The 22,452-nt window shown below is 38.6% G+C and overlaps 4 protein-coding genes across 7 annotated transcripts; all 4 read left to right on the forward strand.

Moving 5' to 3' along the window:
* On the forward strand, nt 1,317-4,774 carry LOC18788426 (probable RNA helicase SDE3). Of its 2 annotated transcripts, XM_020554507.1 has the most exons (4): nt 1,317-1,581; nt 1,765-2,722; nt 3,245-3,436; nt 3,517-4,774. In XM_020554507.1, the coding sequence occupies exons 2-4, from the start codon at nt 1,778-1,780 to the stop codon at nt 4,444-4,446; spliced, it is 2,067 nt and encodes a 688-aa protein (XP_020410096.1). In that variant the 5' UTR covers nt 1,317-1,581; nt 1,765-1,777; the 3' UTR covers nt 4,447-4,774. The 2 variants fall into 2 exon arrangements, with proteins under 2 accessions (XP_020410096.1, XP_007225167.1); XM_007225105.2 differs by lacking the exon at nt 1,317-1,581 and having other exon boundaries at nt 1,600-2,722.
* LOC18793154 (probable RNA helicase SDE3) lies at nt 6,294-9,631 on the forward strand. Of its 3 annotated transcripts, none has more exons than XM_020554506.1 (4): nt 6,294-6,382; nt 6,728-7,748; nt 8,236-8,427; nt 8,512-9,631. In XM_020554506.1, the coding sequence occupies exons 2-4, from the start codon at nt 6,744-6,746 to the stop codon at nt 9,394-9,396; spliced, it is 2,082 nt and encodes a 693-aa protein (XP_020410095.1). In that variant the 5' UTR covers nt 6,294-6,382; nt 6,728-6,743; the 3' UTR covers nt 9,397-9,631. The 3 variants fall into 3 exon arrangements, with proteins under 3 accessions (XP_020410095.1, XP_020410094.1, XP_020410093.1); XM_020554505.1 differs by lacking the exon at nt 6,294-6,382 and adding an exon at nt 6,424-6,491; XM_020554504.1 differs by lacking the exon at nt 6,294-6,382 and having other exon boundaries at nt 6,665-7,748.
* Nucleotides 12,044-12,475, forward strand: LOC109946798. Its single transcript, XM_020555640.1, has one exon. It carries the CDS (start codon nt 12,044-12,046, stop codon nt 12,473-12,475), a length of 432 nt encoding a protein of 143 aa, XP_020411229.1.
* LOC18788605 (probable RNA helicase SDE3) lies at nt 17,622-20,887 on the forward strand. Its single transcript, XM_007226745.2, has 4 exons — nt 17,622-17,673; nt 17,933-18,923; nt 19,413-19,604; nt 19,689-20,887. The coding sequence occupies exons 2-4, from the start codon at nt 17,946-17,948 to the stop codon at nt 20,616-20,618; spliced, it is 2,100 nt and encodes a 699-aa protein (XP_007226807.2). The 5' UTR covers nt 17,622-17,673; nt 17,933-17,945; the 3' UTR covers nt 20,619-20,887.

The raw sequence follows: 22,452 nt of genomic DNA on the forward strand, positions 1-22,452 counted from the left end.
CATGTATATGTGTATATACATGTATATATGTACATTATAGTATATGTGTATGTAATAATAATAATAATAATAATAATAATAATAATAATAATAATAATAATAGTAATATATGTTATAGTAATACAATATAATATATGCATCTTATACATTTGTGAACATAAGACTAGCTAATCCTCCCTTTCTATATGGGTTTAGTAGTCCCCTCCTAATGAGGTATTTTTGGTGGACCCGGTATTAGCAATCCCATCTAAGACTAGAATTAAATGAAACAAACATGGTACTAAATTTAGTCCAAGCCAGTCCAAGTCAAGCCTGTGTACCAAACGACCATGTTTAAGTCTTTACTCGATGGGGGGTGGGGGGCCGGGATTCACTCTCCACTAATAGAGAAAAACACTTTAGCTGGGCGGGTCCCTTTTGCTGATGTGGCGAGAGCCAAGGTAGGAGTGGGAGTGTAATTTGGCGTCCTAAATTAGACAAGGTCTTGGGTGAGATGGTTGAACCACGTCACCCGTCTGGTCACCCTCACAAAAATACAATATTTTTTTGTGGGAGGGCTCGGACGGGTGATGACGGTCTCACTCATCAAGACTTTCCTCTACACTTCCCTATTTAGCTAGAATAAAAGAGTAGAAGCCAGTGTAGTAGTAATTGTGTCATATAGAATAATGCACGAGATGAAAGAGTTGTTTACAAAGAGAACCTAATTACAAGCTACAAAATACAAGTAAGTCTACTGTGGGAACCTAATTAAACTAAAACCCTAGGTCAATTAATTAGGCCAATCAATTTGGGAATTATTTGACCTAATTAGGAGTTACCTAACCTAATTGGGAATTACCTAATCAAATTGGGAGTTACTTGATCCCCAATTTAATTAGGGATTCGGTTCATCCATAATCCCTAAATGCACCAACCCCACCAACCACACCAACTACACCAACCCCACCTACCTCTCCAAAGGCCACTATAAATACCTGGTTACACACAAGGATGAGGTACGTCTAAATTCCTACTCAAACTCTGCATAAATTATTTTCTCAGAGACCCTAGCCACCTCCTCTCTTTCTCTCTCTCACACAAGGCTCCGGCCACCACACACGGCTCCGGCCACCCGGTTTTCCTTGAATTCCCTTACCTAACTTAGGCATCGGAGGGCCTTTGGCCAACACCCCCCGGGTGTGGTCCTTTTACTCCGATCTGTTTTGCAGGGAGAAAGAGAGGCGGAGAAGACGAAGGAATCTTGGGCGAATATTCTCCCGTGAGATTATTTGCACAAACATCTACCACATGAGAAACTGATCACCATGATCAGCTTACACACATAAGATGTACCAAGAGTTGGTAGAGGAAGTATCGTTTATAATTTTCAATGGAAAGTTTGAATATCACCAATGTCAAATAATTGTTTGACCCAAAAAAAAGAAAAGGAAAAGGAAAAAGGAAAAGGACTAAAGTAGCTTCAACCTTTGGGACTCTGTGTGACTGTGCATGTACTATGTTCCTTCCTTAATAGCAAAGACCTCTTCAGTCGTTGGTTCGTCAACAACACTCACTCATTGAGGCAGGCAGGTGACTCTGGTGAGTACTTTTTTTTATGTTCTTTTTCTTTTTCTTTTTGTATGTTTCCTTTTTCATGTTGGCTTATCATTTCTTCAGCTTCAGCTTCCTCTTTTCAATTCATTTGTATGTATCATTGTAACTCAGATGATCTTTGTCTTTGGTATCTCAACTGGTTGCTTGACTTGTGTGTTTTGATCACAGAAAGAGGGACACCATGTCAATTTTTCTTGAAGTTTTGAAATGCCTCTTTTGTATTGAAGATGAGCGTGAGAATTATGATTATAATCAGATTCCCAGACAAACTTATGATTCTAAAATTTCCTATAGAAACCGCTCCCCACCCTTGACTTCTACTAATCAATCTCCAGCCTTCTATAACTATAAAGCCCCATCACCTCCATCTCAACCAGTCAAATCTCCCTTTAGTTCATCTTCATCATCCCCTAAGCCTCCGACATCTTCATCGAAACCGCTGCAATCTTCTTATATCAGTACATCTTCTCCATCTCCTAAATTCCCAACATCTTCTTCTTCTTCAACATTCCCTAAGCCCCCAACATCTTCATCTAAGCTGCCTCAATCAACTTTTGTTAATCCATCTTCTTCCAATGCATCTCCATTTATTCTTGAATTCCCAACATCTGTATCTAAACTACAACAATCTTCTTCTGTTGATCAGCGTTCAGCATTGCCTAAACCCCCGACATCTTCATCTAAGCTGCCCCAATCCACTCTTGTTAGTCCATCTTCACCATCCCTTCAACTCCGAACACCTTCATCTAGACCATCTCCTCCTATACTGTCTACATCCTCCTTTAAACCACCTCAGGCTTCATCAAAATCACATTCATCATCGCCAAATCCTCCAACATCTTCAAAACCATCACCATCCTCGGGACGGCCAGCGTCTTCCACTACACTCCCTCCAATCTTTAAGCAAGTTCTATCCCCAGCCTCCTCAGATGTAATAAATGAAAAGGGGAAGAAAAGTTATGTATCGGTTGAAAAGGGTTCATTACCTATATTCACGATTCCTGAGGATTTCAAAGATTTGATCAAGAATGACATTGTGCCTAAAGTTCTTAAACAGCCTCTGTCTCCCACGACATATAAGGATTACTTTGCTGCTCTGTTATACGCTGAAGAGTTCTACCATGAGGTATGCAAGAATCTTGCCCATTTGTAATGCCTTTTCTTCTTAACAAGATAGTGAAGAAAATTATGACAGATATCACACCATTTATATAAATATGTGTGTAAAGCCCTTCTCTAAGTTTCAATTTTCGTAAGATTTGACGATAATATGTGATTTCACTGTTGATTATGTAGCACAGTTTTGAATGATTAGCAAAACATAGCTTATTTCATATTAGTAATCATTTTTCTCTGTACAAAGATTTGAATGGTTAATTATACTTGATACTTCTTTGTTTGCATTGGTGACTGGCTATTGTTTTAAAATGATTTGAGTTTCATGTACATGCCTTTGCAACTAAATATTGATGCCAAAAGACAAATCTACATACTGATCCAAAGAGACAAAAAGAATATCTTAAGAGCTGTGGTATGAATGATTGAATGTAGAATGCTGTGGTACAACATTCTTTTCTAAATTTTGTATGATTTTTCATGCTTACTTTGAAAGAAATAAAAAGAAAACCTTTGCTGTTATTTGAACCAGAAATGGGCTGATTTCAATATGAAGAATGTGACACTGAAGTTGCAAAAAGCATCAGTTTACAAAAATCTGGACAAGGAAGAGAAAACCTTCGTAGAATTTATGATTGATTCTGTTCCTGAAAATCGGCCATTCCTTTTGTCGAGGGACTTAGTCTATGTGAGGCCATCAGGTACAAATGCTGAGCAGTTTCAGGTAAACTCTAAACATCCATTAACATATGGCAATTTCTTAAAACTATCCGCATTATAATTATCTTATTACATCTTATGCAGGGCATTATAAATCGCATTATTAGGAGCAATCTTGTATTAGTGGAATTTGAATATGAATTTTATGATTATCATTATTCGACCCAAAAATATGATGTCAGCTTCTCATTCAATCGAGTATGTTTGAAAAGAGCTCACCAAGCAGTTCAAACAGCATCGGATACTTTGTTTCAGAACTTCCTCTTTCCTGATGGTGTTTCCCGTACGAGCATTCCCACCGCACCAGCGCTGCTGTCTGGCCGTCACAAACTTGACGCCAAACAATTATCTGCTGTTCGTCAAATTTTAAGCATTAAGGGCTCACCACCTTACTTGGTGGCTGGCCAGCTTTGTGTTGAAAGGAACGTTTTTAGGCCGTCGAGAACTGGAGCAGTTGTTTGTGAAGCAGTGCACCAGTTATGTCAAACCTCACTCAAAAATAGGATTCTGATATGTGCTCCTAGTAACAGCTGTTGTGATGGGATTATGAGAAGCTTGTTGAAAGTGATTCCAGAGTCAGATATGTTTCGAGCCAACGCTGCATTCCGTGAGAAAGATGAGGTGCCTGATGACATCCTCCCATCATGCCTTTACGAAGACCCTTATTTCTCTTGTCCTCCAACTGAGAAGCTTAAAAAATTCAGGGTGATTTTCTCGACTCTCATGAGTAGCTTTCGGCTACATGATAAAGGCCTAACTTCTGGACATTTTAGTCATATTTTTCTGGTAGATGCTTCATCTGCCATTGAGCCAGAAACAGCAGTGGCCTTAACTAATTTTGCAGAAAAAAGTACTACTGTTATAGTCACTGGTCAACCAGGAGATAATTCACGTTGGGTTCGAGCAGACATGGCAAGGCAAAAGGGACTGAAGATTTCATACTTCGAGAGACTTCTCAAGTCAAGGCCATATAGAAGCCTCAACCCAATGCTTATCACACAACTGGACCAGTAGCAAAAGCCACACTCAGCAACACCTACAGGCTTTTGCATTAAGCTTAAAATGCTTTGCATAATTGCACAAAACATTTGACTGTTTGCTGTTTAAATTTCTTGGTTCATAAGCCACAACCTAAAGATATTAGGGTGACTGTTTTGTTGTAAGTAGCCTTCTGCAACGTGTGGTGATTGTTTTTATTTGTGATTGTTTTCTTGTCAAATTATTAATCGCCCTCCTAGGCTACCTTACCTCAACCTCCTGCATGTTCAGATCCTCTACTATCTGTATCAATTTTGTTTCTTAACACATTAGAACCATGACCAGATTGATTACATCAGTAACATTTGGCTGATAGCAGAGAAGCGTAAGGATTTTCAGGTGCAAACTTTGCGTTGTTGGTTCCTCCTGTTAACTTAGTTCGACCAGTCCCCGACTTCTTACATGTACTTGTTGGTTGGTCGTTTGCTTTTGCTACTGCTCTTTTAGTGCTTAGACCTGAAGTGGGATGAGGACCATCAAGTTCTGCTTCATCACTCGTTGCCAAGAACTGCAATATAAAGGACAAAAAGAGGTTGCAAAACAACTAATGATATATATCCTTACTCCTTCCTACAGACCACGCTAATTGTTCTGTGCCGTTTACATTTTGCTGCATTAGTCGACTAAAATCTTCAAAATGTGAACAAACTTACCATTTTTCATGGCCCGGTTCCACATTTCTGTCCAATTGGTTTCTCGCCATACCTCGATCCAACTATATCCAGTATTTTTTGGCACACCTCCTTCTATCACTTCCCTCCTTATCTTTGTAGCATCTTCCCAACTACCTCCTTCAGAGTAAACCTTTGACAATAGTACATAAGCTACATCATTTTCTGGAACTAAATTCTTTCCAGTCCATTCTCCCAACTCTATGTTCCCATGTATCCGACAACCACTAAGCAAGGACCTCAATATAGCAGGCCAAGGAGTATAAGGCATTCCTTCAAGGCTTCAAGGCTTCAAGGCTTCAAGGCTCCAAGGCCATAGCCGCATTGAGCATACCCTCCAATCATAGTATTCCAACCAGCAGCATCAAGATTTAACATAGATTCAATCATCCCTTTAGCCGATTCAATATCCTCCAGCTACACGTTCAAAATAGAACCACCCATATTAGAAATTCTGTTCAACACCAACTTTCAAAGCAAAACAATGAACACTCGTGCCAAATTCATATGCTTTAGTATGGTACTAGCACACTCTGCACACCCCTTGAGAACACCGACAATAGTGAATTCATTCGGCCTCAACCCACTTCTTATTAATCCCAAATTAATTTCCAATCCCCATTCAAATTGACCATCTTGGACAGCAGCCGAGATCATCAAAGTCCAAGTGACAAGGTTTCTGTCAGGCATTTCATCAAACACTCTAAACCCATCACCCACAAGCCCACATTTTGAGTACATTTCGATCGAATATTCAATTAAAAAAATGTCACCGGTAAATATCAACTTGATGATGCGGGAATGGATTTGGGTACCTAGAAAATTGATTTTGAAGTCTCAGAGAGGGTGAGGCGGTTGAACTATGTCACTTGTTGAGTCTCTCTTATAACTGAGTAGATGTAGAATCGGATGAGACCAAAATGTAGGAGATCCCGCTTACTTGTAAGAGGTGTTAGACGGGTGATTACCGCATCGTCAATTAATTTTGGAGGGAACCTCAACTTTTTTCCTAGTAGTAATGGTTGGGCCTGCTATATTGAGATGGGAAGTTAAAATCTCACCAACATCCCACAATTCTTGTTTGAAAAAACAAATACCAAAAGGAAAAAGGAGGAGTTTAAAGCAGCTTCAACCTTTGTGACTCTGTGTGACTGTGCATGTACTATGTTGGCAATATAATAATATTGCTGTTGGCTTGCTTAGTAGCAAAGCGCTCTTCAGTCGTTGGCTCGTTGACTCTGGTGAGTGTTTTTTTCTTCTTTTTTGGCTTTTTCTGTGTTTCTTTTTCCTTGTTGGTTTCTCAGTTCTGTTCTTGGATGGATCATATCCATCTTTGTATGTAACATTTTGGTAAACTTCCTCTTTTCGATTCATTTGCGTGTAACATTGCAGCTCAACTGTATATTTTGCATCTTCGAATTATTATTTGTTTATGTCTAAATTATAATCATCTGCTTCAATCTGCATATTTTTCACCATAAATCTTAACTAAGCTTACGTTTTTGGTAGATTTGAATGATATTTTAGACCTTAGAATAGGTCTAATAACTCTCAAATGGCTGTGTTGACTTGTGTGTTTTGATCAGAGACTGGAGGGCCAGCATGTCAATTTTTCTTGAAGTCTTGAAATGCCTTCTTTGTTGTGAAGATGAGCATGAGAATTATCATGGTTCTTACAATCAAATTCCCAGACAAACCAGTTTCCATCATAATGATTATGAATATCGAACTCCCCGTAGAAACTACTCGCCACCCCTGACTTCTACTAATCAATCTCCAGCCTTGTATAACTATAAACCCCCATCACCTCCACCTCAAGCACCTAAATCTCCTTTTAGTTCTTCTTCATCATCCCCTAAGCCTCCAACATCTTCATCGAAACCGCAGCAATCATCTTCTCCATCTCCTAATTTCCCAACATCTTTATCTAAAACACAACCATCTTCTTCTTTTTATCCATATTCAACATTCCCTGAGCCCCCATCATCTTCATCTAAGCCGCCTCAATCAACTTTTGTTAATCCATCTTCATCTAAACCACTACAATCCTCTGTCAATGCATCTTCATTTACTCATGAATTCCTAACAATTGTATTTAAATCACAAGAATCTTCTTCTGTTGATCAGCCTTCAGCATTACCTAAACCCCCAACATCTTCATCTAAGCTGCCCCAATCCACTCTTATTAGTCCATCTTCACCATCCCTTCAATTCCAAACACCTTCATCTAGACCATCTCCTCCTAAACTGTCTACAGCCTCCTCTAAACCACCTCAGGCTTCATCAAAATCACATTCATCATCACCAAAACCTCCAACATCTTCAAAACCATCTCCATCCTCAGGATCGCTGGTGTCTTCCACTAAGCTCCCTCCAATCTTCAAGCAAGTTCTATCCCCCGCCTGCCCGAGTGTAATAAATCAAAAGGTGAAGAAAAATTATGTGTGGGTCGAAAAGGATCCATTACCTATATTTCTGATTCCGGAGGATATCAAAGATTTGATCAAGAATGACATTGTGCCCAATGTTCTAAACCAGCCCCTGTCTCCCACAACATATAAGGATTACTTTGCCGCTCTGTTATATGCTGAAGAGTTCTACCATGAGGTATGCAAGAATCTTGCCCATTTGTAGCGCATTTTCTTCAGTAGTTAGTTAAGAAAATTATGACAGATATGAAACCATTTATATAAATATGTTTGTAAAGCACTTCTCTAAGTTTCAGTTTTTGGAAGATATGACGATAATATCTGATTTGATTGGTGTAAACATTGATTATACAGCACAGTTTTGAATGGTTAGCAAAACATAGCTTATTTCATATTAGTAATCACTTTTCTCTACACAAATATTCTGTTAATTATACTTGGTACTTCTTTGTATGCATTGAAACCAATGCACACTAAAACTGGTTATTGTTTTGAAATCATGGAGTTTCATGTACATGCCTTTGCAACTAAATATTGTGGTATGAATGATGGAATGTAGAATGTTGTGGTAGAACATTCTTCTTTTCTTAATTTTGTATGATTTTTCTTGCTGACTTTGAAAGAAATATAATTAAAAAAAACCTGTGGTTGTTATTTGAAACCAGAAATGGGCAGATTTCAATATGAAGAATGTGACACTGAAGTTGCATGAAGCAGCAGTTTATAAATATCTAGAGAAGGAAGAGAAAACCTTCATAGAATTTGAGATTGATTCTGTTCCTGAAAATAGGCCATTCCTTTTGTCAAGGGACATAGTCTATGTACGACCATCGGGTACGAATGTTGACCAATTTCAGGTAAACTCTGAACATCCATTGACATATGCTGAGCAATTTCTTAAAACTATCTGCATTATAATTATCTTATTGCATGTTATGCAGGGCATTATATACCGCATTATTAGGAGCAGTCTTGTATTAGTGGAATTTGAAGATGAATTTTATGCTCATCATGATTCAACCCAAAAATATGATGTGAGCTTCTCATTCAATAGAGTCTGTTTGAAAAGAGCTCACCAAGCAGTTCAAACTGCATCAGATGCTTTATTTAAGAACTTCCTCTTTCCCGATTGTGTTTCTCGTACGAGCATCCCCACTGCACCAGCGCTGCTTTCTACCCATCCAGATAAGTTATCTGCAGTTCGTCGTATTTTAAGCATTCGGGGCTCACCGCCTTACCTAGTAGCTGGCTCGACAACTCGAGGGGTTGTTACTGAAGCAGTACGCCAGTTATGTCAAACCTCACCAGAGAATAAGTTTCTTATATGTGCTCCTAGTAACCGCTGTTGTGATGGGATTATGAGAAGCTTGTTGAAAGTGATTCCAGAGACAGATATATTTCGAGCCAATGCTGCATTTCGCGATAAAGATGAGGTGCCTGATGACATCCTCCCATCATGCCGTTACAAAGAGACTTATTTCTCTTGTCCTCCAACAGAGGAACTCCGAGAATTTAGGGTGATTTTCTCGACTTACGTAAGTAGCTTTCGGCTGCATGATAAAGGCCTAACCGCTGGACATTTTAGTCATATTTTTCTGGTGGATGCTTCATCTGCCATTGAGCCGGAAACAGCAGTGGCCTTAACTAATTTTGCAGAAAAAAGTACTACTGTTATAGTCACTGGTCAACCAGGAGATCATTCACGTTGGGTTCGCGCAGACATGGCAAGGGAAAGGGGGCTGAAGATTTCATACTTCGAGAGACTTTTCAAGTCAAGGCCATATAGAAGCCTCAATCCAATGCTTATCACACATTTGGACCAATAGCACGAGCCAGAATCAGCAACACCTACAGGCTTTTGCATTAAGCTTAAAACCCTTTGCATAATTGCACGAAACATTTGACTGTTTGCTGTTTAAATTTCTTGGTTCATAAGCCACAACCTAAGATATTAGGGTGACTGTTTTGTTGTAAGTAGCCTTCTGCAAAGTGTGGTGATTGCTTTTAATTGTGACTGTTTTCTTGTCAGATTATTAACCACCCTCCTCGGTTACCATACCTCATCATCCTGCATTTCCAGATCCTCTATCTATCTCAATCAATTTTGTTTCTTAACTTGCTGCTGGAAAAATCACTGTAAGTGAATTATAAGCCAAAGTTTTTTCTTAAAACAAAAACAGAAAACAAATCCTTCAGGGTGATCATTTTCCATGCCATCCACAGTTTTTTCTTAAGTCTTCTTCCTGTTGAACTTCGCTAAACCAAAAAAGACCAAAGAAGATTCAACCTTTGTGACTCTGTCTGACAGTGCATGTACTATGTTGGTCAACAACACATCACCTGTTCACGCTTGAAAAACAGTACTTTCAAAAACAAAACAAAAACAAAAAAACCATCTACTCCCATGGTGTAGGAGACAACGGCCTCAATGTTGCTGGCAAGATTCTCTCAGCTTCATCTGATATGCTTTTCTTTCCACAGGCAAACTGCATGCATGTTAAATTCACAATTTCCTTATTCAAACACTTAACTAATTGAAGTATCACAAAAGTGATTCAGCTCTATGATCAATGATCCCAAAGATTGAATCCGTGTAGCCCATCCATCAGCTAAGCCGTTTGGCCTTAGAAAGAAGTAGGTGGTTACCTAAGTCCCCGTTTGATAACCATTTCAATTTTAGTTTTTAGTTTTCATGTTTTATTCTAGAGTATAGAGGGAAAAGAGGGAGAATGGAAATGAGAATGAAAGTGAATATGGGATTGAGAAGAAATATGAGAGGGGAGAGAATATAAACTAGAGGCATGTCATCAATTGAAGTCAATTTATTGCAACGCTTTAGAAAACATTCTTATTTGATTATGATAAGAATTCCTTTTTTGGTTAAATTATGATAAAAAAATCAAATATAGTTAGCAATCCTCATAATTTGTTAAACAGGTTATTAACAGGTAATCTGTTTAATAATATGTTTCACACGACATGTTTATTAAATGAATCAGGTTTGGGTTAAGCATTCTTGACACGTTTATTATCCCTACATAATACGAACCCAAATGTAACACGACCCATTACTAAAGTGAAAACAAAAACTGAAAAACAGGGGGTTTTTCAATTGTAAACAACAAAGTTAGAGAATGTGGCTAATATGTCTGTCCCGGACTTGTTTTAAAATGTTAAATATGTTATAAAGTAAGAGATGAAATCCAAATGAAGATAATGGGGTATTAGTCAAAAGGTAAAATTATGATGTTTGGATAGAAGCATCATTATGTCTCCCTTGTATGCTATTTGCTTTGCCTATAAATAGGCATAATTTCTACTTGCAAATACACATGAACGGAGAAGAGAAGAGAAAGAAAAGAAAGTGAGAGGAAAGAAGAGAGAGTGAGAAATCTAAGTGTCTGAATTCTGTCTGAGAAGAAATCTTGTCAGTGTAAACACCATAAAAGCAAATATAATTCCACTACCAATATATAGTGGTACTTCTCATACTCTTTGATTATTTTATTTTATAACACGTTATAAGCACGATAGTCTCTCCTTTTTATTTCTAAATTTTTCCCAGCTCAACAGTATGTGGTTATTTCTCTGTCTCCTCTCTGTCATATGTCTCCTCTCACTTTACTACTACGATGACATGCAAACTTTTTTTTTTTGTGTTCTCACAATTTTTATGTTGTTTCATCCATGCTTGTTTAATTTACTTCTTTGTAACGTAATTTGGAATTGTGCGGTTTTATACCCCATCATGTTATTTTATGGTAGTGTAATTTTTATTACCCATCGCGTTGTAACACAAATTATCGTAATAAAATGATGGTGTGATCTTAAAACCCATCTATTATATTTTGAATGGTGGCGTAGTTATATTGCCCACAATATATAATATGTTGTGCACTTCCTATATTTTTAGTGGTGGTTTTATCCCTACATTCATTTTATTTATGGTATGGAGTAGGTTTATTACCCATACAGCAATATTTATTTAAAAGTGTGGCGTGGGTTTATCGTCCACACAACTGTATTTACTTTTCATTTAAAATATGGAGTAGAATTAGTGCCCATACCAGCATGTTTACTTTATTGCACATTTACTTTTACTTAAAGTATGATGTGGAATTAACCCTCATACTTTATGAATTTACTTTACCGTACATTTAATTTTATTTAAGGTATGGTGCGGGATTAACGTCTATACAGCAAGCAATTTACTTTATGAATTTACTTTACCGCACATTTAATTTTATTTAAGATATGGTGCGAGTTTAACGTCCATACAACAAGCAATTTACTTTATGAATTTACTTTACCGCACATTTACTTTCATTTAAGGTATAGTGCGGGTTTATCGTCCATACCAACAAATTCATAGCACTTTATTTTTATCATTAATTAATATACCTGAATAATGAGGGCCTGAAGTTCCTATTAATAAGTGGCTTAATGTCCCAGATCCCGAGCCTAAAGTTTCGGATGGCAAATTTGGCAAAACTAGAGTTTGCTACCTTGGACATTTCTGGGGACAACTATTTATCATGGGTCCTGGATGCCAAAATCCATCTACGTGCCAATGGCCTCGGACAAACAATTGTAGATGGGAATGATGCTTCGCCTGAAGAAAATGCAAAGGCCATGATTTTTCTTCGTTGCCACATCCATGAAGCGCTGAAAAGCGAATATGTGGTGGTTGATGAACCGTTGGTTCTATGGAAAGCTCTAGGTGAAAGATACGATCACCAGATGATGGTGACCCTCCCAAGAGCTAGATACAAATGGACTCACTTGAGATTTCAAGATTTCAAGACAGTGTCCGAGTACAACTCTGCTATGCACATAATTACCTTCTTGATGAGGCTATGTGGTGAAAGTATATCTAAGAAGGATATGCTCGAAAAAAAACTCTGAGTACTTTTCATACTTCAAATGTCCTTCTACAGCAGCAATATAGACATAATGGTTTCAAGAAGTACTCGGAACTTGTATCTTGCCTCTTGTTAGCTTAACAGAATAATAAGCTCTTATTAAAGAATCACAAATTTCGCCCAACGAGCTCAGCACCACTTCCTGAAATAAATGATGCATCTCAGGAAGTGAATGCCACTTCATCTTGTGGCAGTATCCACAGACGTGGGTGAGGGGGCAAGCGTGGCCGCTGGCAAGGAAGCAGAAAAGATCGTGGTGCTTGTTCAAATGATTTAGGTCCAAGGAGCAATCCATCCACGAATGGCAAAAATGCATCCCGTAATAAGGGAAAGACACAGACGAGCCATGTGCCTAGAAATGTTGAAAGCACTTGTCACATATGTGGTGCAAAGGGACATTGGCCGCGTGCATGTCGTACGCCCAAGCATTTGGCTGATCTCTATCAAGCTTCACTTAAGAACATAAAAGTGGAGACAAATTACCTTGATCATACTATACTAGATCCGCCAGCCACAGATGGCCCATCAGAAATATCATGTCAGCTAAACAAGACTCATCTGGATGTTTCTGATTTTGTTACTGAAAGAGGGAATGAAGCTTATGGGTTAGAATTAGATTAAATTTCTTAATGTACTATTTGTATTATCTGAAGTGTTGTTTAATTTTCGTTTCAATCCAATAAAAGTGGCAATATTTTCTTGTTTATTGATTCAGCTTATTTTATTTATTTGGAGGCATGGATGTAAATTATGGGTGCCCTCAAAACAAAGGCTATGGCAAAGATATTTGTCTTGCAGATAGTGCGACTACTCATACGATCCTTCGAGATCGAAAGTATTTCTCAAAATTGATGCTTACAAAAGCAAAGGTAACAACCATATCAGGTCCTGCAAATCTGATTAAAAGCTCAGGAACAGCCCAAATTATGTTACCAAATGGAACAATACTGTCCTTTCAAAATGCCTTGTATTCATCTTACTCCAGAAGAAATCTGTTGAGTTTCAAAGATATACGTTTGAATGGCTACCATGTTGAAACAAAGAATGAGAAAAACATGGAACATCTTTGCGTTACCTCTAGTGATACCCAAAAGCATATACTGGAGAAGCTTTGTGCGCTCTCATCAGGGTTGTATTATACAACCATACGGACAATTGAGGCACATAGTGTCATGGACCAAAAGTCCATTGACTCAAATGCTCTTAAGCTTTAGCATGACCGGTTGGGTCATCCTTGATCCACCATGATGCGTAGGATCATCACTAACTCTAAAGGACATCCCTTGTTGACTAAACACATTATGTTATCAAGTGACATCTTTTGCCAAGCTTGTTCACAAGGGAAGTTGGTGATCAAACCATCACAACCAAAGGTTGATGTTGAGTCCTCATCATTTTTGTAGAGAATCCAAGGGGACATTTGTGGACCTATTCATCCCTACTGTGGACCATTTCGATACTTTATGGTCTTGGTGGATGCATATACCTTATGGTCACATGTTTGCCTTTTGTCCACTCGAAATATGACATTTGCTAGGCTCTTGGCTCAGATAATTAAATTAGAGCCCAATTTCCAAATTATCCCATTAAGTCAATCTGACTCGATAATGCTGGTGAATTTACATCTCAGACGTTTGATGACTACTGCATGTCACTAGGCATTGATATTGAACATCTTGTTCCCCATATGCATACTCAAAATGGCTTAGCAGAAGCTTTAATTAAGCGTTTTCAGTTGATAGCACGCACTTTGCTAATGAAAACAAAGTTACCAGTTTCTGCTTGGGGATATGTTATTTTACATGCAGCATCACTTGTGCGCTTGAGGCCCGTTGCCAATAATCAATATTCTCCAATACAACTCGTGTTGGGTAATCAACCAAACATTTCACATTTAAGAGTTTTTGGTTGTGTGGTATATGTGCCTATTGCACCATCGCAACGTACTAAGATGGGCCCTCAACGCAGATTGGGAATTTATGTTGGTTTTGATCCACCATCTATCATCAGATATCTGGAGCCCCTGATGGGTGATATATTTACCGCACGGTTTACGAATTGTCATTTTGATGAGACAATCTTCCCACCATTAGAGGGAGAAAAATATGTTCCTAAAGAACAACAAGGCAAACTCATTCATAAAGAACGACGTGAATTATCATGGGACGTACCCACTTTGTCTCATCTTGATCCTCGTACCGCTCAATGCCAAAACGAAGTAAGAAGGATCGTTCATCTCCAAAGTATTGCAAATCAGATGCCAGATGCATTTAATGATGCAGCAAAAGTGACGAAATCACATATCCCAGTTGCAAATGCACCTGCAAGGATTGATGTTCATAATTGACAAAGCAATGTGCCAGAAAATAGTTCATCTATTACAGGCCTGAAGCGTGGCAGACCACTAGGCTCAAAGGACTCAGTTTCCCGAAAGAGGAAGTTAATGGCCAAAATGAATCCAAATGAAATAAATAGAGAGCTCACAATTCATAATTCAAATGCCCCCCAAGAGGGACAGGTACTTCGTGAAAAGGAAAATGTCCTTGGTGAGACAAGTGCCCCTAAAGTGGCAGCTATACCTGAAAGTCAAGAAATCTCCATAAATTATACATTCACCAATGAATTGTGGAATAGAAACGAGATGATCATCGATGATATATTTGCATTCTCAGTGGCTACTGAGATCATAAAAGATGATGATATTGAGCCGTGCTCTATTGATGAATGCACACAGAGACAAGATTGGCCTAAGTGGAAAGATGCAATCTAGGCAGAATTAAATTCTTTGAAAAAAAGGAGTGTTTTTGGACCTATTGTTCCAACTCCACCCAATGTGAACCCTGTAGATTACAAGTGGGTATTTACAAGAAAGTGCAATGAGAAAAATGAGATCGCAAGGTATAAAGCGCAACTCGTTGCACAAGGTTTTTTATAAAGGCCTGGAATTGATTATGTGGAAACATACTCTCTAGCAATGGACGCAATTACGTTCCGTTACTTAATAAGTTTCACGGTTTCAGAAAAACTTGAAATGAGACTTATGGATGTCATTACTGCATATCTGTATGGAGAATTGGATACAGATATATACATGAAAGTCCCAGAAGGACTTAAGTTGCATGAAGCAGCCAGGAATAAATCACGGGGCATGTTCTCAATTAAATTGAGAAGATCATTATATAGGCTAAAACAATCTAGGCGAATATGGTACAATCGTCTCAGTAAATATTTACTGAAGGAAGGATACACAAATGATCCTATTTCCCCATGTGTGTTTATTAAGAAATCAGAGTCTGGATTTGCGATTATGGTAGTATATGTCGACGACATAAATCTAATTGGAACTTCTGAAGAGCTCCAAAAGACTGCTGATTATCTCAAACGTGAGTTTGAGATGAAAGACCTTGGAAAGACAAAATATTGTCTTAGCTTACAGATTGAGCACAGTGCTAATAGAATTTTGGTGCATCAATCAACTTATACTGAAAAAGTATTGAAACGGTTTGACACGGATAAAACCCATCCACTTAGCACTCCAATGGTCGTTTGGTCGCTTGACACCAAGAAAGATCAATATCATCCAAAAGGGGATGATGAAATGGTCTTTGGTCCAGAAGTACCATATCTTAGTGTAATAGGTGCTTTATTGTACTTAGCACAATGTACCAGACCAGACATAGCATTTTCAATAAATCTGTTAGCAAAGTACAGTTCTGCTCCAACAGGACAACATTGGATCGGCGTCAAACATATTCTACGATACCTTCGTGGGACAAAAGACATGGGCTTATTCTATTCCAATGAATCGACCAACACCCCGAGTATTGTTGGGTATGCTGATGCAGGATATCTCTTTGGTCCACATCAAGGACGATCACAGACTGGGTATGTATTTACATGTGGAGGAACTGCAATCTCATGGTGCTCAACGAAACAAACGCTAGTGGCCACATCTTCCAATCACTTAGAAATACTTGCCTTCCATGAAGCCAGTCGTGAATTCGTTTGGTTAAAGTCGGTGATCCATCACATCCGAAGCACATGTGCCCTACCCTCAGTAATGGACACTCCAACAATCCTGAATGAGGACAATGCAGCTTGTATTGCTCAGATCACAGGAGGATACATCAAGGGTGACAGGACCAAGCACATATCACCAAAGTTTTTCTACACACATGAGCTCCAGAAGAGTCAAGAAATCAAAGTCAGACAAATCCGCTCAAACGATAACCTGGCAGATCTCTTCACCAAATCATTGCCAAAATGTACATTCCAAAAGTTAGTGCATGGCATCGGATTACAACAACTCTGCAAGCAAGCAAATTGGAGCATGCAAAATCAGGGGGAGCATTCAAGAGTCCTCTAACACAGGACATATGCGCGTTGTACTCTTTTTTCTTCAACTAGGGTTTTTCTCACCGGGTTTTTCCTAGCAAGGTTTTAACAAGACAAAATGAGCGCATTACCCTTATGTCCCAAATAAAGTTGTACTCTTTTTCCTTCGCTTAGGTTTTTTCCCACTGGGTTTTTCTAAGCAATGTTTTAATGAGACAACCAATCTAGGGACATGTGGTTTCCAAGGGGGAGTGTTATAAAGTAAGAGATGAAGCCCACATGAAGATAAGAGGGTATTAGTCAAAAGGTAAAATTATGATGTTAGGATAGAAGCATCATTATGTCTCCCTTGTATGCTATTTGCTTTGCCTATAAATACGCATAATTTCTACTTGCAAATACACATGAACGGAGAAGATAAGAGAAAGAATAGAAAGTGAGAGGAAAGAAGAGAGAGTGAGAAATCTGAGTGTCTGAATTCTGTCTGAGAAGAAATCATGTTAGTGTAAACACCATAAAAGCAAATATAATTCCACTCCCAATATACAGTGGTACTTCTCATACTCTTTGATTATTTTATTTTATAACAAAATAGTTTGTTTAATTTTTAATTACTTAGTTTAATGCCCTGCTTGATCGGTTGATCCTTATCTAGGTGGGCCCTTTTTGCTGATTTGGCAAGGCCTGGTTTGTGGTGGGACCGGATGAATGGAATGACGAGCACTGGACAGCTGCGTTGTTATTACGGTAGAATCTTCAAACTTGGAGTCTTTTTAACAAGCTCAGGTCCAAAACCAACAAGACACTCAGCAGCAACAAGCTCAGGTGCTGCGTGCGGTGCATTCGGTAAACTTGCTCTTTCTCAATCCATTTTGCATGTGACATTCTAACTCATAGAACAGATGATCTTTGTAATCCCATCACATCACAACTATTTATTTTCAATCTTTGAATTAATATTTTCATTTATGTAATTATTCCTCTGCTCGGTTTGAACTTGTTTCTGCATGTTTGATAGATTTGAATGAGTCTCATACTTTAGACCCTGCAATAGGAGTAATCATAGTTCTCAAATGGTCGTTTGGTTTCTTTGTTTTGTTCACAGAAAGAGGAAAATCATGTCATTTTTTCGCGAACTCTTGAAATGGCTTCCCTTCCAACCCGAATCACAGGATCGTGATACTTGCAACAGAAACCGCTTGCCACATTCATCTGAACCCCCATCAACTCCATCTAAACCAGTCCTGTCTCCCTCTAATCCACCTTCATCTTCCCCTACACCTCCTACATTGGGTAGACAACCGCAATCTTCTTCGCTCCATTCATCTTCGTCATCTCCTAAATTCGCAACATCTTCATCTAAGCTACCACCATCACCTTTTGTTAGTCCATCTTCATCATCCCGTCAACCCCCAACACCTTCATCCACATCATCTCCGTTTTCTCCTCAACTATCTACTTACTCCTCTAAGCCACTTCAGACCTCATGGTCTCCGGCTTCATCTGAGCCACATTCATTATCCACAAATCCCCCAACATCTTCTTCAAAACCATCTCCATCTTCTTCAAATCAGCAATCTTCTTCTATCAGTACATCTTCTCCATCTCCTAAATTCCCAACATCTTTATCTAAAACACAACCATCTTCTTCATCTAAGCTGCCTCAATCAACATTCCCTGAGCCCCCATCATCTTCATCTAAGCTGCCTCAATCAACTTTTGTTAATCCATCTTCATCTAAACTGTCTACATCCTCCTCTAAACCACCTCAGGCTTCATCAAAATCACATTCATCATCACCAAATCCTTCAACATCTCCAAAACCGTCTCCATCCTCGGGACTGCCTGTGCCTTCCAATGAGTTCCCTCTAATCTTTAAGCAAGTTCTATCCCCAGCCTCCTCAAATGTAATAAATGAAGGGGGGGAGAAAAATTATGTATGTGTTGATATTGTGCCTATATTCACGATTCCTGAGGATATCAAAGATTTGATCAAGAATGACATTGTGCCTAAAGTTCTTAAACAGCCTCTGTCTCCCACGACATATAAGGATTACTTTGCTGCTCTGTTATATGCTGAAGAGTTCTACCATGAGGTATGCAAGAATCTTGCCCATTTGTAATGCCTTTTCTTCTTAAGTGGTTAAGAAAATATGACATATATCAAACCATTTATATAAATATGTGTGCAAAGCACTTCTTTAAGTTTCAATTTTCGGAAGATTTGACAATAATATCTGATTTCAGTATTGAGTATATAGCACAGTTTTGAATGGTTAGCAAAATATAGCTTATTTCGTATTAGTAATCACTTTTCTATACACAAAGATTCTGTTTATATACTTGATACTTCTTTGTTTGCATCAGTGACTGGCTATTGTTTTGAAATGATTGAGTTTCATGTACATGCCTTTGCATTGTGCATTGTGCACTGTGCATTTCAGTATCTTAAGAGCTGTCGTATGATGAATGATGGAATGTAGAATGCTGTGGTACAACAACATTCTTCTTTTCAAAATTTTGTATGATTTTTCATGCTGACTTCGAAAGAAATAAAAAAATCCCTTTGCTGTTATTTAAACCAGAAATGGGCTGATTTCAATATGAAGAATGTGACACTGAAGTTGCATGAAGCAGCAGTTTATAAAAATAAAGACAAGGAAGAGAAAACCTTCGCAGAATTTGAGATTGATTCTGTTCCTGAAAATCGGCCATTCCTTTTGTCGAGGGACTTAGTCCATGTACGGCCATCAGGTACAAATGCTGAGCAGTTTCAGGTAAACTCTGAACATTCATTAACATTTGCTGAGCAATTTCTTAAAACTATCCGCATTATAATTATTTTATTACATGTTATGCAGGGCATTATACATCGCATTATTAGGAGCAATCTTGTATTAGTGGAATTTGAAGATGAATTTTATGATTATCATTATTCGACCCAAAAATATGATGTCAGCTTCTCATTCAATAGAGTATGTTTGAAAAGAGCTCACCATGCAGTTCAAACAGCATCGGATACTTTGTTTAAGAACTTCCTCTTTCCCGATTGTGTTTCCCGTACGAGCATTCCCACTGCACCAGCGCTGCCGCCTGGCCGTCACAAACTTGACGCCAAACAATTATCTGCTGTTCGTCAAATTTTAAGCATTCAGGGCTCACCACCTTACTTGGTGGCTGGCCAGCTTGGTGTTGAAAGGAACGTTTTTAGGCCGTCGAGAACTGGAGCGGTCGTTTGTGAAGCAGTGCACCAGTTATGTCAAACCTCACTCAAAAATAGGATTCTGATATGTGCTCCTAGTAACCGCTGTTGTGATGGGATTATGAGAAGCTTGTTGGAAGTGATTCCAGAGTCAGATATGTTTCGAGCCAACGCTGCATTCCGTGAGAAAGATGAGGTGCCTGATGACATCCTCCTATCATGCCTTTACGAAGACCCTTATTTCTCTTGTCCTCCAACTGAGAAGCTCAAAAAATTCAGGGTGATTTTCTCAACTCTCATGAGTAGCTTTCGGCTACATGATAAAGGCCTAACTTCTGGACATTTTAGTCATATTTTTCTGGTAGATGCTTCATCTGCCATTGAGCCGGAAACAGCAGTGGCCTTAACTAATTTTGCAGAAAAAAGTACTACTGTTATAGTCACTGGTCAACCAGGAGATAATTCACGTTGGGTTCGCGCAGACATGGCAAGACAACAGGGACTGAAGATTTCATACTTCGAGAGACTTTTCAAGTCAAGGCCATATAGAAGCCTCAATCCAATGCTAATCACACAATTGGACCAGTAGCAAGAGCCACACTCAGCAACATCTACAGGTGCTTTGGAATGTATACATTATGTCATACTTGTGTGCGCGTCTTTATGTTCTGCAGGTGATTTCCCATGCATCAACCTTACAACCATATATATTCTTAGATGTCATGGTTTTTTATTGCAAAAGCACTGTAAATAATGCAAAGCAATTCTCAGTAACTGGATTGTTACCCAAAGTTCCTTCTTTCTGTTTTCTTAAAGTCAATATCTGGATTGACAGTAATTCTCCAGCCTCAGTTTTAACTCTCTAAAGTGCAAATTTTGGGGAAGAAAGTTTTCAAGCTGAAGGGCCATAAATAAACATTTCTGCAGATAAAGATTATGTTTCAAATATATATACAGCAAACATAAAAACAATTCACATAAACTAAATATTAAAAAAAAAATAACCATCTGCTCCCAAGCTGTAGGAGACAACTTGATGCTTCAATATTGTTTGCAAGATTCTCCCAGTTTCGTCTAACATGCTTTTCTTTCCACAGGCAACCTGCATGTTAAATCCACGATTTTCATGCACTTAAAGAAGGTTTTTCTTTTTCTTTTTCTTTTTTTTAATACAAGCAATAGTCTAAAATAAAATGGGAGGGGGATTCTCACACACACTACCATGATGTCATGGGACTTGAACGTCTGCAAATTAAGGTCATTTTCCACTTAGCTGACTCCGTTGACTTGTGTATCATCTTTCTACTAGAGAGAATCCGTCAATACAACTAGGTCCATCTTCGAGAGACTCTTCGAGTCAAGGCCATATAGAACCCCGAATCCAATGCTTATCACGCAATTGGACTTGTAGCAAGAGCCACACTCAGCAACACCTGCAGGCTTTTGGATTAAGCTTAAAACTCTTTGCATAATTGCGTGAACCATTTGACTGTTTGCTTTTTAAATTTCTAAAAGTCACTCTGGGTTGATATCTTTAGCAGCAATTCTCCAGCCTCCAGTTTGATCTTTCTAAAGTGCAGAATTTTATGCTAGGGATCCATTTGGAAAATTTTCTTATAAGTAGCCTCTAAAGGAAGTGATGTGTTGGCCCTTTAAGAACTCTCAAAAGTTTGCTTCTTCCCTTTTAAATAGTCTAGCCTAGTGGCTATACTGTTTTCACACGTGGGTCCCCTTTTTTAACTAAATAGTATCGCCGAGCGGCTATAATCTCGGGCATTTTCTAAAATTGTATAGCCGCGCCCCTATAATCAGGTTTTTTTATATAAAAATTGGTATAGCCGTTCGGCTTTACTATGATAATTGTTTTCCAAAAATTAGTATCGTCGGGCGGCTATACTTGTTTTGACACGTGGGCACCTAAGCGCTAGGAGGGTCTATTTTTCCACTAAACATCGTATAGCCGCGTGGCTATACTACAGATATTTTTTCTCTTTTTTTTACGTATAGCCAGGCGGCCATACTACGGTATTTCTTTTTTAAAAATAGTATAGCCGATCGGCTAAACTGTTTTGACACGTGGGTCCCCCTTTGTTGTTACTATACTCGGGTATTTTTTAGTTTTTAAAAAATAGTATAGCCACACGTCGGCACCTAAGCGCTAGGCGGGTCCCTTTTTTTCTCTGCACGTATTTTACCCAATAGTATAGCCGCGCGGCTATACTGGAGTATTTTTTTTTAAAATAGTATAGCCGCTCGGCCATACTGGTTTTCACACGCGCGCCTCTAAATAGAACAGAGTACACATGGGATCAAATTTTATCCTCGAGAGAAGAGAGTACTCATGACTCACTCTTCCATTTCTGACCAAGTTATTATCTTCCCCTCTAAGCATGAGAGAAATGAAATGGCCTGCAATCAAGAAA

Source organism: Prunus persica, chromosome G1 (assembly GCF_000346465.2).
Source record: "Prunus persica cultivar Lovell chromosome G1, Prunus_persica_NCBIv2, whole genome shotgun sequence".
Taxonomy (NCBI): Eukaryota; Viridiplantae; Streptophyta; class Magnoliopsida; order Rosales; family Rosaceae; genus Prunus; species Prunus persica.

Bases quoted from the DNA above. Each gene is read 5' to 3' on its own strand.
- LOC18788426 (XM_020554507.1), top strand. From the start codon at position 1,778: ATGTCAATTTTTCTTGAAGTTTTGAAATGCCTCTTTTGTATTGAAGAT. The intron at 2,723-3,244 runs GTATGCAAGAAT...TATTTGAACCAG, and splicing joins CTGAAGAGTTCTACCATGAG to AAATGGGCTGATTTCAATAT. The intron at 3,437-3,516 runs GTAAACTCTAAA...CATCTTATGCAG, and splicing joins CAAATGCTGAGCAGTTTCAG to GGCATTATAAATCGCATTAT.
- LOC18793154 (XM_020554506.1), top strand. From the start codon at position 6,744: ATGTCAATTTTTCTTGAAGTCTTGAAATGCCTTCTTTGTTGTGAAGAT. The intron at 7,749-8,235 runs GTATGCAAGAAT...ATTTGAAACCAG, and splicing joins CTGAAGAGTTCTACCATGAG to AAATGGGCAGATTTCAATAT. The intron at 8,428-8,511 runs GTAAACTCTGAA...CATGTTATGCAG, and splicing joins CGAATGTTGACCAATTTCAG to GGCATTATATACCGCATTAT.
- LOC109946798 (XM_020555640.1), top strand. From the start codon at position 12,044: ATGGCAAATTTGGCAAAACTAGAGTTTGCTACCTTGGACATTTCTGGG.
- LOC18788605 (XM_007226745.2), top strand. From the start codon at position 17,946: ATGTCATTTTTTCGCGAACTCTTGAAATGGCTTCCCTTCCAACCCGAA. The intron at 18,924-19,412 runs GTATGCAAGAAT...TATTTAAACCAG, and splicing joins CTGAAGAGTTCTACCATGAG to AAATGGGCTGATTTCAATAT. The intron at 19,605-19,688 runs GTAAACTCTGAA...CATGTTATGCAG, and splicing joins CAAATGCTGAGCAGTTTCAG to GGCATTATACATCGCATTAT.